This window comes from Lathamus discolor, chromosome 3, assembly GCF_037157495.1.
Source record: "Lathamus discolor isolate bLatDis1 chromosome 3, bLatDis1.hap1, whole genome shotgun sequence".
Taxonomy (NCBI): domain Eukaryota; kingdom Metazoa; phylum Chordata; class Aves; order Psittaciformes; family Psittacidae; genus Lathamus; species Lathamus discolor.
The window spans coordinates 123,095,878-123,113,986 of record NC_088886.1 but is presented as its reverse complement, the minus strand read 5'-3'; the positions used below and the strand labels follow the sequence as shown (position 1 = coordinate 123,113,986).

Genomic DNA, 18,109 nt, shown 5'->3' with positions numbered 1-18,109 from the left:
CAGCATGAGATTTGGGTTATTGTGAAATAATTCTTTGAATCTGATTTTGTTTATGTGTGAACTTTCTGCTTAGTATTGGTAACTAGGTGGTCCTATGTGTAGTCAGTAATTCAGTTGCTCTTTAGCTGAGCTAAATTCTGATTCTAATTTAGATATGCTATTTTAAATGAGGTAATTTCATACTAACCCCTAGCAAACATGTAGAAGTTACAGTGGTGAAAAGTATGCCACCTGAACAATCCTGTAAAGTACTTCACCTTCTCCATGCCCCATTGGTAGATGTGAGTTTCCAGCATTTCTCAGGATCAGGCCCAGCACAGACTTAATTTTTTCTAGTCGATGTGTCTTTTAAAACCTCAGCTATAGTTGGCTTGTAAACTGATCCGTTTTAAAGAAACTTTTAAGACTGAGGCATAAGACTTAGGAAGTTTTTTTATTAGTTTTGGCTTTGATTACTTTTAATAATATAGATTATGAAGAAATTTGAATGTCTAATTAAAATCAAATTGTTTAATAAATTGCCTAAATGCAGTGGATATATGTATATTGAAAACTGTCCCTTTCTGATTTCATATTTGTCATCTCTTGTCATTCCTGTGACTGTCTTTGGAGAACAATGAATACTGTATTCTATAGAACAATTTTATTTCCTCACGTATTTTAGAAAGAAGCAACTGCCACACTTTCCCACCCCAGACCCAATCTGAAGATAAGTTTGTGCATCTTTGGGATGTGCCAAATAACGTATTCTGCATTTGAGATGAATGAAAAGCTGTTATGGGACAAACCTACTGTTTTTATCCTGAAAGCTTTATGTTCTTTTCTTTTCCATATATGTAAGAGTGTGTACATACGCATATGCCCACATATGCACATTCATACACAGATATGTATAACATAGCTTCTCATACGATCATACAAGGTGGTGTTAAATTAAAACATTACCTAAAAGTAAATTGCTTTTCTTCTACAATAATGTTGCACCTCTCAGTAAACATTACTTCCCTTAATACCCCAGAGCAGTTTTTGCTTTTCTGCTTATAGAATATGAAATCAGACTAGCGAAGCAGCAAATTGCCTGAATTCAAATTTGAAATTTTCAATTTGTTGTCTCAATTACAGCTTTATAAGTTCTCTGGGAGTAAGCTATATGATGTTGTGCACTGAAAATTATCCCAATGTCTTGGCTTTCTGCTTTCTGGATGAGCTTCAGAAAGAATTCATCACTACCTACAATATGATGAAGACAAATACTGCTGTCAGACCATACTGTTTTATAGAGTTTGGTAAGGATCTGACTTCTTTTTTTCTTGATTCTCACACTAGAACAAATGCGTATTTAAATACATGTGCAATTCAACATACAGAAAACAAAAATGTCCAAGGCAGTTTATAGTTTTTAGCTGTATTTCAGGTGATTTAGAATCTGATTTAACTCCCCTTAGAGTCAATAAAGAAATACTTCTGTGGTCATTAAATTAGGCTACTAGAGTTTTATCCAGACTCGTTTTTAATCTTTCTGTCCTTTCCAGCAGGTTTTGGTTTAAGCCTTGTGTGGCTAAATCTGGAGTTCATCTTCTAGTTAATTATACTAGCAGTTGTTTGGCTTCAGGCCTGTTGAAATAGTTAATGCCTGTAAAGGCATTTAGCTTAATGAATTTATCAAGTAAAAGACTGCAATTTCATATTTGCTCTTAGCTGTGGTGTAATTTTTGTTCACTACCTGAAAGGGGCAGATTTTTATTTGTTTTATGATACAGTGAAGCATTTAATCTTGTCATGCAAGCTCCAAGTACAACTAATCTCACGTATACCAGATAACAGCTGTTAATGGATTCCATTAATATCTGTAGCTTTAATACTAAATGTTAGGCAGGTATTTTAAACATTCCTATAAAATACATTAGAGCACAAAGAATTGGCAGTTTTAGAAATGTGGGGGAAGATACTCCAGTTGGTTAATTCTGTCTATAATTCAGTCAGGCAATTTCTAACAATTTCTGTATAATATTGTTGTCTTAGGAAGATTTCTGTGAATACTTTCTATTTTCCCCAACGCCTTCTTTGTTCTACTAGTTGTTCAGTTAGAACGTAGATCTGTTACAGTCATTAGATCTGTATAATATGGTAATAATTTTCTCCATCTGAATATTTTGCACGCATGTTTCATACTCAAGTAAATTTATACTTGAATGCAGGAATTAATATTTTCCTGAAGGATATTTACCAAACTAATGGAAAAGCTAGAATTAGTGCAGTAAAATCATTGTATTTGCAATGCATTTAGTCTCGTGCAGAGAAAAGTCATCAGTTTATTCACAGTTATTATGTAATTATTTTTTTTTTAGTGCAGAATTAAGTAGCAGAATAAAACAAACCAGAAATAGTATTAAAAAATGCAAAATAAGCACAAGCATTTCAGACAACACATTCCAGTTTGTGAAGCGTGTTGTACATAAAGCTGCGTGGTCTTGGATTATTTAATTAACCAAAGTCTATAAATATATACCTTTTTATTTAAAATTTTGCCCAGATAATTTCATTCAGAGGACCAAACAGAGATATAACAACACACGTTCTTTGTCAACAAAGATGAATCTTGCTGACATGCAGACAGAGATCAAACTGAGACCACCTTACCAAATTTCCTTGTCAGAGCTTGGTTCACCTAATGGATTTGCACATTTGTCTGTGACTGAATATAAGGGTACTGGTAAGATATCTACAGGTAAGTTTCAGCCTTTTGGTTTTGTATCCTTAAGTGAGACAGGTGCAGGGCAGTAGAATTAATTGTTGATACTTTTTTCTTTACAAAAAAACTTTTTCACCATGATGTTCTTAAAGCATAAAGCTGCCATGACCTTACATGTGTTTTACCTTAGATTCCTAAAGTTTTGTCCTCTGCTCAAAGTGCATATATTTCCAAGGCATTCAGAGGGAGAAATGGGTCTATCCAATGGACTGCTTTATTAAAGGGGAACAAAAAGCCTGCATGAAAATAAGCAAATAAGGATGAACATGTAACAAGCTGATTTTTATTTTTCTGGCCTTTTAAGATTTATGAAAATGTTTATTATTCTTGCCCAGTAAGACCCAATGATTACGTAAGCTAAGAGCATAGTTTCAGGACTTAGACCAACTGGAGGGAGAAGCAACACTTCAAGAAGTATCTGTGACTGTGAAAATCCCAAGAACTGTGCTGGCTAAAGGATATACTCTCTAAAAATAAGTGCCTTGTGTACAGCGTTAATAATAGCAGTTTTGTATATACTTGCCACATGCATTTAAGTAGTCATTAATTTTTTTAAACTTTATTTCATGTAGGAGGTAAATATGGCATTCTGTGGTTTGTGCTGTTAAGCGGCTGCTCTGAATCTGTTTGAGGCATGCCTTTAGACGTTTCCCAGCAAGACAGATCCAATAAAACTCATGAAGTCCTTGCACTAATATGTGGAATCCACTTGTGAAACTCTGGAGTTTACTTCACATAATCTGATTTCAGCCTTTCAAGTTTAGTGAAGCAGAATAATAAATAGAATAAAATGAAGTCTTGATTTTAATTAGTTAATATCTTCCCCTTTTTTTCCAAAGTACCTCTTGTCTATAAGGCTAGTTATCCTGGGCAGACATACGTGGATGCTGTTCACTTTATAGTGTTGGGATGAAAATTGCAATCATAAATCTAAACACTTCCTACAGTTTCGTAATATAAGAGCTCAGCTTAATTTTGTGCTATATATACATGTGTATGTGTATACATGTACATTAGAAATAGAATCACTTTGTCAGTGTATTATCCTAATTGCTTTACTTACTTACAAGGATTCCTCTAGAAAATTAAAAACTGCTTGGTCCTAGTCTGCCTTATATGTGCTGCTGAGGCCTTGAGCCTGAGAATTCTAGGTGCTATAAGACAGTGTAGAGAAAGACACATAAGAACCTTTTTTACTGTGAAGTAAAATTAAACAATAATTACCAGATAATCTTCCAGTATTTTCCCCTACTTCTCCACAACTTGACTTACAGAAACATTTCTGCTCTCCTCTTTTATTTCCATGTTGACTTTCTTCTGTTTCTCTTTTAGTTACTTTTAACTTCCCTCTTCCTCTGCATTCTATAGATCTCTCTGATCAGTCACCCACTTCCTTCCTTGAATTGATGTAGACACTCACCATCAAAGGACTGTACCTTATGAGAGGTTTCCACTGTGCTCTTCCTTCAGCTTTTCAAATTTTAGATGCTATTGAATATCACAGACTTTTCTAGCAAGTCTGCTAATAGTTTTGTAATTCTTTAAATTCATTGCTTCTCTCCACCATTGGAAATAACTTTCTCTGGTTGTTTCCTACCCCCTCAGTTGGCTAGACTTCAAAGTTTTTCTTTAAGGACAACTCTCACGAAAAGATATGGTTTGCCTAGTGTAAATTCCTGAATATGCCATCCTATTAAAAAATATGACTGGCTACAGCTGAATTAAGTATGTTAAATCAAGTTGAGTAGCATGCAGAGGGAGGAAGTTAGATGCAAATCTTGTTTAGCTATATGGAATAGCAGAATCTGATGTGTTAGTTTTGGCTATGCTGATGGGACATTGTCTGTTTATTTGCTTATACGTGTATATGTATCCAAGGGGCTAGTGTCTATGCATCTTTGTTAAAGCAATTTTAAATAGCAGTTCTTTTCTCTTAGCAAAGTTGTGCTGTGTAGTGAGGATAGAGTAGTTATTAATGTATGAAGCATGAAGTGTGCAGCTTATGGATAGAATTTTGCTTCAAATGAATGTAGGTGTTGGCAGACATTAGAAGTAGGGAGACAGCTGATGTGTGATGTTTTAGGTTAGGATAAATTTACTATTTTCTGAACTTTTCTTCAATGAAAGAACAGTTGTCAAATCAAGGTTACTTTTTGCCTGATGACGCCATGATGTGTCACACAATAACTTGATGCTGGTTTAGTAGTTTTTTGGTGTTTGGTGGGTTTTGGGGGTTTGTTTGGTTGGTTTTGCTTACATTTTGTTTTTAAATAAATGGCCTTACAAGTACTGCCATTTCTCACTTTGAGTAAATGTCCTAAATTGTTATTGAAACATCAACATTGCAGTTCAGAATTTGTGCTTGCTTTGATCCTTGGCTTGCATTAGAGAGGTTTTTGATATGACATCTATCATATTTCTAAAATTTCTGTATGTATTGACTGAAGGTCAGCTGTCCCTTACCCTGCCCTCTCTGACACCTCCTTCATTCTTCTCATTTTGACTTTTTTTTTTTTTTTTGATATATAGATGACTCTTGTTGCTTTGATTGTAACACTGAAATTTATTAAGCCCTGAAGAGCTTAATGCCATCAATAGTGGTATGCAGTGTCCTTAAAAGTTTTTGGATTTGTTTTCCTATTTTAATAAGAGAGAAAAGTTAGTATTTTATGGTCCTTCATAGACTTTCTTGATTTGGCTGACAAAGACTCTTTTCCTCCCATGGTTCTCAAAGAGGTGTTTTAAATGCTGATTTAACTCATGATGTTTTAAATTTACCCTGATACGTGGGGAAAACGAGATTGCCTGGAGAGCTGTGAGTGAAGAGCAGCAAACTAATTTTATCCACCAGTTAATGAAATGCAATTACCTTTGACTAAAAACAGTTACATGCACCTTCAGCTTTTTGCTGCTCTCTAGGCGAGATGATTTAAAAAAACCCAAAACAAAACAACCAGCTCTGAGTCACTGAAAACGGATGGTTTGGTATGCAAATAGCGTATCTGCCTTAAGTGTGCAATTGCTGGTTGTATTCCTCTAATATGCACTACAGTTACAAAAGAAATAAGCTCTGAAAGTTAAACATGGGTTATGCTTTTGTTTAAAAAATCCCAATTACACTTAAATTCAGCACAAATGAGCTAACTGAATTAATTTCATGTTTTATTTTTAATTTATCACACACTTATAATTAGACAGCCCCGTCTGCTTATCAGTGTAAAATAGCTTTTGTCATTTTTTCTTTAGGTTCTGTAACTTCATAAACTGTTTGGAAAGCTTTTTTCTCCTGGATCTGTGCAATGCAAACAACCAGAATTGACACCACTCTCCCTATTAATGTTACAGTTCATTAACCTCATTGTCACATCTTTACAGTTCATTGACTTGAACAGAAGCATTAAAGTACAGCTCAGTGGTCCTGTTGTTTTCCCAGTCTTGCCTAGACTGTTAAGAGATTGTTCATTGTTTCTTCATATTTGCGTTCTGTTATTAATTATGGAAGGGGACAGTAATGAGAAACATACACAACTGTTACATACTTGTGACACTATATGAGCCGGAAAGAGTGGGTGTGCATAGAGAGAAAGCGTGTTTTAATTTTAATGTGTTTTGAAAGAGTCTTCTATCACTACCCAGAAGGTGTGTATAAGGTTGTAATATAGATACTAGCTTAGTTTCAGAGCTCTCTTTTTTATTTCTGTCTTGGGTAGCTCTGCCTTTTAAGGGAGGGGACTGTAACAGTTTTGCCTCATAGTGTTCTGTTCAGCAAACAAACTGAATCAGTCTGACTAGCTTTGCTAATTCATAAGTGTTAAAGAAAAGTGGAGGCTGTTGAGGGGAGCTCTTACTTGACTTAAGAGCTGGATGCTAATTGTGGACAAATTTCAGTAGCAAGTGCATCAGTTGACATTGATTTCCTGGCATGTTTGAGCAGCTTTCAGTGTCGTAGTGAATAAACTGAATGTATTGAGTTAAAGACTAAATATAGTAAGACAATTATATATATGAATTGAAGGAAACTATGTTTTGTTAAACCTTGTGTTGAATACTTAGAAAAATACCCAAAAAAAAAAAAGTATTGACATTTTATGGTTTGCTTCACTGATCTCTTTTAGAGCTAGAAGCCACTGAATAGTGAGATTACTATTTTGCTAAATTTCTCAAGACGTTACTTTGACCTTTGATACCTTGTTTTGATCTGCTTTGCAGCTCCTCATCAACGTCTGGAACCTGTGACTCTGCCAGGGATTGTTTCATTTGTGCTTAGCCTGTTATGTGGGGCTTTGAATTTAATTCGTGGCTTTCATGCCATAGAAAGTCTTCTCCAGGTATTGTATATGTTTATGAATTTAAGTGTTATGCATCATACCAATCATGAATATCACCTTAGAAGATGCTTACTATATGAACTAAATCTTGCCAGTTTTGTCTTCAGAAATACTGCTTGTGAGGTCAGACCTCTGTTAATGAAACCTATGTTGATTGCGGTCTGTGCATCCTTCTTGAGTGTGATGCATCATTCATTGAGGCTGTGAGTTTAAAAAGCAGTAGGAGGTGGGTGGCTGACCCCTTCCCTAGGAACCTCCGTAGCAGTGAGTATGAGAACATAATGTTCTGTTGTCTAAATCTATGGCGGGATATGAGACGTTTAATTTTCAGAGATGTTATTTAAAAACACTTGAGAAATGATGAACAGCTTTGGAAATCTGACCTTTTTTTTGAAAGGTCCCTAGAGCAGGGATCTTTAAACAGGTTTTGTAAAATTTTTTTTAGGAACCTTTTTTTGGTTTTCTTTGTTTTGAATAAACCTTTTTAAGTAGGATAGCATATCTTTTTGTGTGCTGAAATGATCAATGTAAGGGAAAGTGTGAAGTGATTTCTTCCAACTTCTGTTCCCCCCAAACAACAACCCCCTTACCAAACAATCTTCTCCACAAACATTTGTTTGTGTGAGCACTCTGCTCTGTCCCTCCCTGTAGACTTCCAGTTTCTTTCTATTCAATTTTTAATCCAGTTTCTCTGGAGTTGTATTCTCATTGCTGCAATGTCACTAATAGTGGTTAATGATTTCAAGCAATTCAAGTGAATATGCTGATAGCGCTGGCAAGAACCTGCAGAACGTTCACGTGTGTTACCACAAAAAAAGACAGACTTAACATTAAGTGGTTCTGCTGTTGTGGTGGTGGAGGTAGAAACTAAAATCCCTGTTGAAATTTTCTGAAAGAAAATGAGAATTCTCCTGCTTGACTAATAGATAATATTTTTATTCAAACATATATCTGGACTTTATAACTGCAGTGATTTTTGATACATAAAGGATATTTTTTAGGGAAGTAAGGTAAAGAAGATGTATTCCAATTGTCTGAGATAATTATTGATACATGTAAAGGTTTAATAAAGTGGTAATATTTGAGGCCTCAGCATTTCCTGAAGACTAATGAATAATGAACAGGATTAGTGAAAGTGTTTCGTACTAGGTCCTAATTGTGGGTTGTTTCTTAAAGAAGAGCCAAGAATGAATTAATGAACATACAGCTCTACTTTATCACTAATTAGATATTTCTGTTATGCACAATTCTCCCAGTTTATAAATAGAAATGAATTTAAAGTACACTGTAGTACAAATGGTACTGAACAGATTTCTACCACTTAGTTTAACATTTCTAGAACTTGTTTTATTACCTTTCTGCGGCTGATTTTTTGAAAAGAAATGCCAATGTTAGATAAAACTATTTAAGTGATACTAAGGCAGCTAATTAATATTACTCTATATGTTATTGTATCTGGAGGTAAAAGATGGCAGTACAGATGAATGATGGTTTTTCAGTTTCTGAAAAACAAGGACACAAAAAATCCATTCAGATTTCTCTTAATTTATTACGGAAAAACCCACAAAGCTTAGTGAGAAATAATCCAAAATACGATTAATGGAACTTCTGAGAAGTCATTCAAAAGCTTGTCTTTGAATTAGTCGTTCCTTTGTAATCAGTGTTTTTATTTGGGTGTTAGCAAAACTGTGTTAAAATCTCTAGCTATACTCCAGCAAATATATGGTGGCACCAAGGTAGACTTGCGTACAGTTTAGGAGTGTACTGCATTGTGTAGGTAAGTTTTATGTGCAGAAATGCAAACTTTTTCCTAGTCAACACTGGAGATGGAAATGCTTCACAATGAACATACTCTGAGCAGAAACATGTTGTAGTTCTGAATGGACCATCATCTTATCAAAATGACACTTGCCTTTCAAGGAAGAACATTTGCATGAATACCCATTGTTTTCCTGGGAAAATTTCCGATTATTGCAGATGTTTGTTTGAATTGTGGTTAGAATAATCACTGAGCATGCAAATTTATTCTGCTCAGCTCTGTAGAAACTATAACAATCTGTTTGAATAAATTAGAAGGGATTCTTTTTTGGTTTTTAAACACAGAGTAGAAAGCTCTTAAAGTAAATTTTTCCACGTTTTCCTTCAAGAAAACGTAATTTTCCAGTAATCTTTCTGATAAATTCGTGTGCTTTTGTTAGCTCTCACTGCCATGAACGCAGAGCTGCCTGTTTTACTCTCTGTGTAGAATTTTACCACACCCTAGTGGCCAGTTTGTTTTCTTCTTTTACCTGTTTTCCATCTTGTGAAGCTGGAGGAAGGCATAATTCTACAAAGTTTTATTAAAGGTAGTTACAGTGTTCAGACTTGAATTTTCAAAGGCATCTGGAGAAGGTAAGTATCCAGTGATAGATCTGGACTTCCTTTAAGGCTTTTGAAAATCTTAGCCCAAGTTGGTTGTTGTGAATAAGCATTCTGGTCAGAATGCAGATCGCTGTCTGGCTTTTTTTCCAGACATAAGTGTAAACATTGATTAGTGCTAACTCTTTTGGTTTAGCGTAATACAGGAATTATTATACATCTTTATGTGAGACTATTTTAAGGCCAAAAATAACTTTCATACTGTAAATATCTGGTATTTCACTGAAACATTGTAAAGGCATGGCTTTTTATTCTATTCTATTTTATTTTCACAGAATGAAGGTGAAGATTTCAGCTATGTTATTGCATTTTTTCTTGGAACAGCAGCCTGTTTGTACCAGGTGTGTTCTTCTGCTTGCATAATTCACTATAGAGTTTAGAAACATTACCCAGTCATGCATAAATGTCATCATGTTTTCTTAAATGTCACAGATAACTTGAATAGGGTGATTATAAAAATAATTTCTGCTCTGGGTTTTTTTTTTCGTAGTTTGATACAAAGAGCTTCGGTTTGCTGGCATTTTTCTCCAGTTAGTTGATTAAGAGATTTGGTGTACTTTTCTGTCTGGAGCTTACAATTTATCTCTAAAGTCGCAAGCAGTGGAGGTTATATCATTTCCTTAAAGTAGTAGTTTCATAGTTCAAGTAAGCTTAACCATCTGAACAAGTGGTGTGCTACTTCTTTCCTTTAGGAAAATTGGAAGTAAATACAGTAGCACCTAGATACTACACTGCAGATTTTTCATCTCTTTGTACACTATAGTGCATCTCCTTCCTTTTCAAAGCTTTCAGTCTTTCCACTATGTTTTCTTTCTCCTGTCTGATAATTTCATGTCAGTAGGTTTTCCATTTCTGCATTTGAATTTGACCTTCCTATCTAATTTGTAGCATGGTATTGTGGTGCCCATTGGCAGTTGTCATTTAGTAACACCGCTGTTACATTTAGCTATGACTAAAACATCTGTCATGTTAAATTGCTGTTACTATAACTCTTCTGACTTTTAATCTCTTGCATTTGTGGAGTATGTGGTTTTTATTTGTTTCCATGTGCCAGTGTTTAATACAGTGTCAGATCATAGAATCATAGAATAGTTAGGGTTGGAAAGGACCTTAAGATATCTAGTTCCAACCCCCATGCCATGGACGGGGACACCTCACACTAAACCATGTCACCCAAGGCTCTGTCCAACCTGATCTTGAACACCACCAGGGATGGAGCATTCACAACTTCCCTGGGCAACCCATTCCAGTGCTTCACCACCCTTACAGTAAAGAACTTCTTCCTTATATCCAATCTAAACTTCCCCTGTTTGAGTTTTAACCTGTTACCTCTTGTCCTAAAATAAAATATCTCAGGATTTTCCTTTCACATCAGCCTTTCTATCAGTCATCCTTTTGCCCAAGTTGCCTGTAATCTCCATTCTCTATTAGCAAAATGTACTCATAGAATCATATAATCACAGAATGGTTTGGGTTGGAAAGGACCTTTGAAGATCGTCTAGTTCCAGCCCCCCTGCCATGGGCAGAAACATTTTTCACTAGACAAGATTGGTCAAAGCCCCATCCAACCTGGCCTTGAACACTTCCAGGGATGGGGCAGCCACAACTTTCAACAGGCCAACCTGTTCCAGTGTCTCATTACCCTCACAGTAAAGATGTTCTTCCTAATATCTAGTCTCAATCTGCCTTCTGTCAGTTGAAAGCCATCCCCTCTTCTTCTGTCAGTATATGCCCTTGTAAAAAGTCCCTTTCCAGCTATTGGAAGGCTGCTCTTATATCTTCCTGGAGCCTTTTCTTTTCCAGGCTGAACAGCCCCAATTCTCTCAGCCTGTCTTCATAGGAGAGGTGCTCTAGTCCTCTGATAAAATCTTCATGGCCCTCTTCTGGACTTGCTCCAACAGGTCCACCTCCTTCTGGTGTTGTGGGTTCCACAGCTGGATGCAGTATTACAGGTGGGGGATCTCATGAGAGCAGAGTAGAAAGGGAGAATCGCCTCCCTTGACCTGTGGGTCATGCCCCTTTTGATGCAGCCCAGGATGTAATTGGCTTTCTGAGCTGCAAGTGAACACTGCCAGGTCATGTTTAGCTTCTAATCAACTAACACCCCAAGTCCTTCTCCTCAGTGCTGCTCTTAATCCATTCTCTGCTCAGCCTGTATTTGTGCTTGGGATTGCCCCAACCCAGGTGCCTGACATAAGTGCAACTTGTGTTCTTCACCACTTGTTGACTTTTCATCAGCTGCTGCCTTAAATAATTCTTCAAATTGGTGTTAATATTCCATGCCAACAGTCTGTTCCATGTCATATGGAGGAGTTCCACCTTATCCTTCTTTTGTGGGGAAAAATACATATTCTTCCTTCCCCTCCCGAAATAGAAACCTTATTCTTAATATAAGTATTCATGTCTGTACTTTGAGAAAGAAGGACTTTTCTCCACTGTCTGACTTGAATAGAGATGTTTTTAAGAAACAATTCATGCAGCTTGCAATATAGGCTTTTTCTTAATACTCAGAATGTATCTGTTGATACTCCTCTTCTGCACCCTGTCTTGTCATTCCTACCATATGTAATTGGTCGTTTTTCAGAAGTAAGAGGGCTCTCAGTTCTCTGGCATGTTCTGATGTTGTTTTGCCACATTAAGAGTTTGGGAGATTAATTTCATGTGTTGTGTGACAACACATTTTATTGTCATTCTCCAGTATGTCCATAATGCTGTATTGTCTTGTTGAGTCAGTAACAACATAGCAGTGTGTTACTCTTTATGGTTTCTGAGAAAATGTTTGTAACCTAGGTGTGCAGGCAAAAAACAGGACTTAAAGGGAGTGTGATGTTTTAGGCTTGCTGTCATGTCTGGTGTTCCACCATGGTTTCCAGTCTCCTCTGAAGAAGAAAATGTACAAAAGTAACAACTGTCTCAGTTGTACCTGAAGTGTCAGGAGCTGAGCCTTCAGTCACTTCTTAACATTTATTAAAAAAACTGCATACCAAATAAACAACTTCCCCCTCCCCCAAATTAAGTTCTTCTCTGAAGTAGCACAGAGGCGTGTTCTACATAAAAACATGCTCAGTAACTGCCATACTAACACTTCCCTTTAATAGAAATAAAAAAAACAACCTCAAGAATTTCATAATAGCACTTGTTACAGCGAGGTGTTTTGGCCTTTTGAGTGGTGCTCTGTTCTGTAACTGGCAAATCTTACAGCATTTCAAACAAGAAGCCACTGAATTAATTTAAAACAGATCTTCAGTAAAATTCAGAGTCATTCAACATCATGGTGCAGTAACATTTTTAAACTTCTGTAATATTTTTACCATTTTAAACTCTTCATATTTATTAATGATTTTGATTAAGCATATCCTGACTCTTATTTTAGTCTTGGTATTAGCTACACTTTTTCATATGTTGTCAGTGAAGGTGACACTGCTAGAAGATTATCTGAACTCTTACTGCTGAGATACTATGCCAACTAATTGCTCTTTTGTATATGATTTATAAAACTGTCAGCACAAGTCGGTTGCATTTGCTCTGCTTGAAGTGGCCAGGCAAGTTCAGAGAAATTCCATATAGATTCTGAAGCACGTGGATTACTTTTCTTTTTTTTCACTTTGCTTTAGAGGAAGGATGTGCAAATCTTGCTGATACTGGCAGTACTCATATGTCTGAAGATACTTAAGATATCCCAAAATTACAGGTAGTTTTGTTAACCTCAGTCACGCTTACAGTGGAAGTACGTGCTTTATAAGAAAGTGGTTGAGTTTTGGATAGAATATAAAGTGATCTCAATAAATTGCATTGTTCAGTAGGAAATGTACAATGCTTTGGCCCTTTTTTGAGGAACACGAACATTGAAAGAAAAAAGAATTAGCTTCTCTGACTGATAAAACGTGGCAAATGCCCAAGAAGAACAGAAAATGATACTTAGGTAGTCCGGTGATGAATGCTGTTATAAAATCTGTGTGAGCATGGTTATATATCCACTGCAAACAGATCTGGAATACAAAGTAAGCTCAAGTGATGTTGTTGCCTACCTTGAAGCGCAGTAAAAGCTTTCTTCAGCAGACAGAAATGGCTAGAATCCAGAGTGGGGGGCAAACAGTTTTTTTTTCAGAAGTCAAGGAAGAAGTTTGAACAACAGCAGAAGTAAAAATAATGTCTATGTAAAAGCCGTGTCCTTTTAGAGATGAAAACTCTAAAGGCAAGAGTCTTGAGCAGATTTCTAGTTGCAGTAGGAAGAAGGTAAAGTAGGGAACTGCAGGCAGTCCTCATCTGTGTTACACCATGATGTACAGAAACTGACCCTTAAAACATGATGGAATTATAGTAGAGTTGTTGCATATTTCTCTCCACACATGATCCATCTTGCACCAGCCGAGGAAGGACAGTGGTTATTTGTAGACTCTCGACATCTATCAGTTAATTCTCTGCATTAACCCTGGCAGGACACTGCATTGGTATCTGGGGCCTTGCCTCTTGCTGGGTATTCCCAGCTGCAGGGCTCTGGTAGGCCCTGTCCTTCCCATTGTTTTGCCTGAAGAAGACTGAACCCTGGCTCCTGGTTCTTCTCTGTTCCTTGAGTGGAACAGAGTGTATTTTGACCAGAGATTGCCAGGAACATCCACTTTAATTTGTCATGGGCCACTCATTATTGCAGGCTGTGATAAATTGTTATGTTCTTAAACAGTGTTTAATGGAAGTAAAATGTAACCTTGTATTGATGTCAGGTCCTTTTCACCCTTCCATGACTGCTACATTAATACTGTTCTTAGGTGTCTGATTTAGACTTTTACTTGGTTTGGGTTTGTAATTTCTCAATGACCAGATAGTGTTTCTCAGTGGAAGTTACCTTACATATGGTAATCAGATTTCTTCTTTATTTCCTGACAGTGTTACCTGTTTGTATACTACACAGGCTGGAGGAATGCCAAATCCTTCCTGACTTTTGGGTTAATTTGCCTGTGTAACATGTATCTGTATGAACTGCGCAACCTGTGGCAGCTCTTCTTTCATGTGACTGTGGGAGCCTTTTCTACCTTACAAATTCGACTGCGACAGCCACAGGGAAAGTCCCCCGATTACAATGTCTGACAAGTCCTGGAACGTTTAGAGGCAGTCTTGTTCCAACAGTTACTCACTCTCAGGAATGTAAAGCTGTTCTCCAAAAGAAGCTGTCTGGATGGGTTTTTCTTTATTATTATTTTTTTTAATAAAGCAATGCAGGATGCCTGTGGACATTTTTCACTTGATGGTTAAACTTTTTCTTTTAATGAAGGACACAAAATAGTATGGGACTAGAGGAGGATGCTAAGTTTGGGGAATTTGATTGGTGACATAAAAAAGCTTAATTCACAAGTATGTTAATGGAAGGAATGCAGAGAGTACATGTTCTGCGTATCAAGCAAGCTCTTCGCTTCCAAAATCAGTTTTGCCTTTGTGAGGCAGTAGGGGGTAGGCTAACTAAATAATAACAGTAATGCTATTGCATATTCGCAGACTAGATTTGGAATATGTCCGATACTAAATTTCAGAATGTTTGTTTCACATTGGCATGTATATGAATGTTTTCTTAATTAAAATGTAACCTGGAAACTGGTTCTGGGGTTCACCTTTATGCCTGTGGCCCTCTGTCTACTGTTATAAATACTTTAATGTTTTTCCATTTATGATTTCCTTTTAATTATCTTTGAAAGTGGTCTGTGTGGACACAGTTTCTTTTTAGCAATTATTCAGAAAGTAAGTTCTGCCACTTAACTGAAGATTTTTGCACGCTTCCTGTGTTTGAACTCTGGGAAGGTTGAAAGGAAATGAATTGGTGAGTAAATGAAGTGACTGGTACTTGTTGGACTATTGTTCTTCTTTTTATATATTTTTAGAACTGGATGAATAATTTGCTCAAATGTGAGATAAGTAATTGCTGACAGGAACATAATAAATCAGTCTGATTAGCTTAAGCAAGAAAAGACCAGGGATTTTCATTGTTCTTCTGGCTTTATGGGTTGGAGGATTTGAGCTCGGATAGAATCTCCTTGATCTGGAGTTGTGTTTGAGAGACCATTGTGTGCTTCTGAAGCTGGTGAATCAACCAGCAAACCCCAGATGCTTAGAAAATAGAACAGCAACCATATAGTACCACCATGAGTTAAATGTGGTTTTTGTTGTTGTTGTTGCTGTTTTTACAATTATATGACAGTTATTTATGATGTTTCATAATATGCAAATATATATAGGTAGATTTTTATATGTGGCGTGGAATAATAAAAGGGTATGCTGAAGCATTGGAGAAAAAAACCCAGGCTTTGATATGCTGTTTGTGGTGTTTGATTTGGGGATTGACCTAGAAGGAAGGAGCTAGATCTTTTATTCTGCTTTTAAATAAGTAGTATTAGTCAAGAAAATAATGCAGAATACAACCAAGAAGAATTAGAGAATGAAATTGTAATTCAAAGTGACGAGAAGCAATATGTATTGTATTCTTCATAATGTGTGTCTCTGATATCTGAGATCAAGACCTTGAAGATAACCTTGGTGTGCTGCATCAAAGGCTGGTGTTGGAGGTGATGTGCTTTGCAGCTAATTCTCTTCCCTTCCCACTTTGAGACATAAGAGAAGAATATATTCTTGAGCATGGACTGCTTTTGTTTTGGGAATCCAGAAGATGAGGAAAAGATAAAAAGGAGGACTGGATTGAAGCATACAAGAATTTTAGGAAATGTTTACACCATAAATGTTTCAAAAATCCAGAACAGCAGCCAATTTTTTTAGCACACAGAGGTTTGGTTGTGTTGGCATTCAGTGCCTCCTTTTGAACTCTGGACATTAGAAGAGGTGAAAATCAGTCCTTTACCATTTTAAATCAATGATTGAATGTTCTAAGTATAAAACCAGGTTTTGTCTTGCTCATGAAGTCTGGAAGAGCCTTTATACCTATCTTTTCACTTCACCATTGCTGATAGGCAAGGAAGCTATTATGAATACCTGAAGTCCTGCTTAGTTTTTAATTCAGGTTGTTGTGCACAAGAATCTTCTGTTGCATCATTTCTTCAGTTTATATGTTGGCAGAGAATCTTGTTTTCTCTGAGATACCTTCCCTTCCTGCTGTTCCTAAAGATACATTTTTAAGGAATAAAAACTTTCTTTGTCATAGCATCTGGAGCCATTATTCCATTCCAGTTGTGCTGGTGTTAAACTAATTGCTGATTAGCACATATAATGAATAAATGCAACTGCCAGAGTAATGGAAGACAGTTGGGGTTTTGTCTGCTTGTTTTTACAGCACTGATAAAAATCCCATGTCAGGATGAAAAGTTAATGAGCATGACTGTTCTTCATTACCTGATATTACTAGGTGCTAAAAGCGTGGCTGTTGAACATAGTAGTTTAGTTTGACTATAATATTAAACTTGCTGAAATTTTGTGTGAGATGAGAAACAAGATACAGCAGGCCATTTTGGAGGTGAAAATTTACTGAAAATTTGCAGTATTTCCCATTTGCTTATACAAACTCAGCATTTGGAGAAGTTGAGGTGCTTCCCTACTGATTTTACCAGAATCTTGAGTTACTAGACTTAGGAAGATGAACTTGCACAAGATGACTGCTCTCTTGAGCAGCATGCTTTATTTTCATTCGAATTGCACAAGGCCATTCATAGTTGCTCGATTTCTTTTCTGTGGGACTTAGAAGCAGAGCTCACTTCCTGCTGTATTTATAAAATAAGCCCTCTTTGAAGTTGGAATGAGTCCACCCAACACCCACAATACCATATTTTTCTTTGAATGGTGTCACTATTTACAGTCACTGTCAGGAAGAGGTAGCCAAAAGTTTGACTGACTTCCACAAGATAGTGCTGTCTGAGGTTTGATTACTTCAGAGTCCCCTGTCTGAGGTCCTAGAGACTTCTTCACATTCTTCTTTGTGTGTTTTTGTTTAATATCTGAGATTCTTCTTAGTGGCCTGCTCTTTTGTATTCAATGTCTGGGCTAATATCTAGGCAAAAGAACTAGTCTTGTTTATGAATTGTCAGATTTTGGTAGGAAATAACTTTTCAGCCCCTGGAAAATGTATAGACCCCTTTCCTTTCACACTGCTTCATGGAATACTGACACGTGTATGAGATACGTAAGAAGAGAGAAAGAAAGGTGAGAAGTGAGGTGTAGAAAAGAATGCAGCCTTCTCCAAGGGAATGTATGTGTGTGTTACTTGGATTGATTTTTAGCTATATCAAAGCTAATTGTGCTTACTTAACATTCACTGTGGATTCTTTAATATATTGATAGTCTCTTTATCAAAGGATTGAGGAACATCTGTTTAGGGAGATTACCTTTCAGCCTTCTCCCTTTCGTTCCCCATTTCCACTGCAGCTGCTATTGTATGACTGGTTTTTGCTTTCATGGTTTGTATTGAAAAAAAAGCAGCCCATCAACATTTGCAAAGACTAAACACGTGCTATTTTGAATCAGGTTCTTGTCAGAATAAGTAGCATTCTAGATAAGTGTTATGGCTTCCAGAAATCCACACATTCTAAATGTTGTTAGTGTAAAGGGATGTCTTACAGGAGGGGTTTTCCCAGGTGGGAGGTAAGTGGTGAGAAGGGTTGCAGCAGGGGGACTGCTTCAA

At 36.6% G+C, this 18,109-nt stretch overlaps 1 protein-coding gene across 5 annotated transcripts in view; it reads left to right on the top strand.

The window, feature by feature from the left end:
- SEC22A (SEC22 homolog A, vesicle trafficking protein) overlaps positions 1 to 18,109 on the top strand; it is a 33,738-nt gene that overhangs the window by 6,866 nt on the left and 8,763 nt on the right. For 3 of the 5 annotated variants that reach the window (XM_065671434.1, XM_065671435.1, XM_065671438.1), the window contains 5 exons: positions 1,123 to 1,286; positions 2,534 to 2,728; positions 6,962 to 7,080; positions 9,774 to 9,839; positions 14,383 to 15,330. In XM_065671434.1, coding sequence (XP_065527506.1) covers positions 1,123 to 1,286; positions 2,534 to 2,728; positions 6,962 to 7,080; positions 9,774 to 9,839; positions 14,383 to 14,583 — 745 coding nt within the window. In that variant the 3' untranslated portion in view covers positions 14,584 to 15,330. Of the gene's footprint in view, positions 1 to 1,122; positions 1,287 to 2,533; positions 2,729 to 6,961; positions 7,081 to 9,773; positions 9,840 to 13,112; positions 14,355 to 14,382; positions 15,331 to 18,109 lie in introns of those variants that run through there. The other 2 variants (XM_065671437.1, XM_065671436.1) reach the window with 2 other exon arrangements.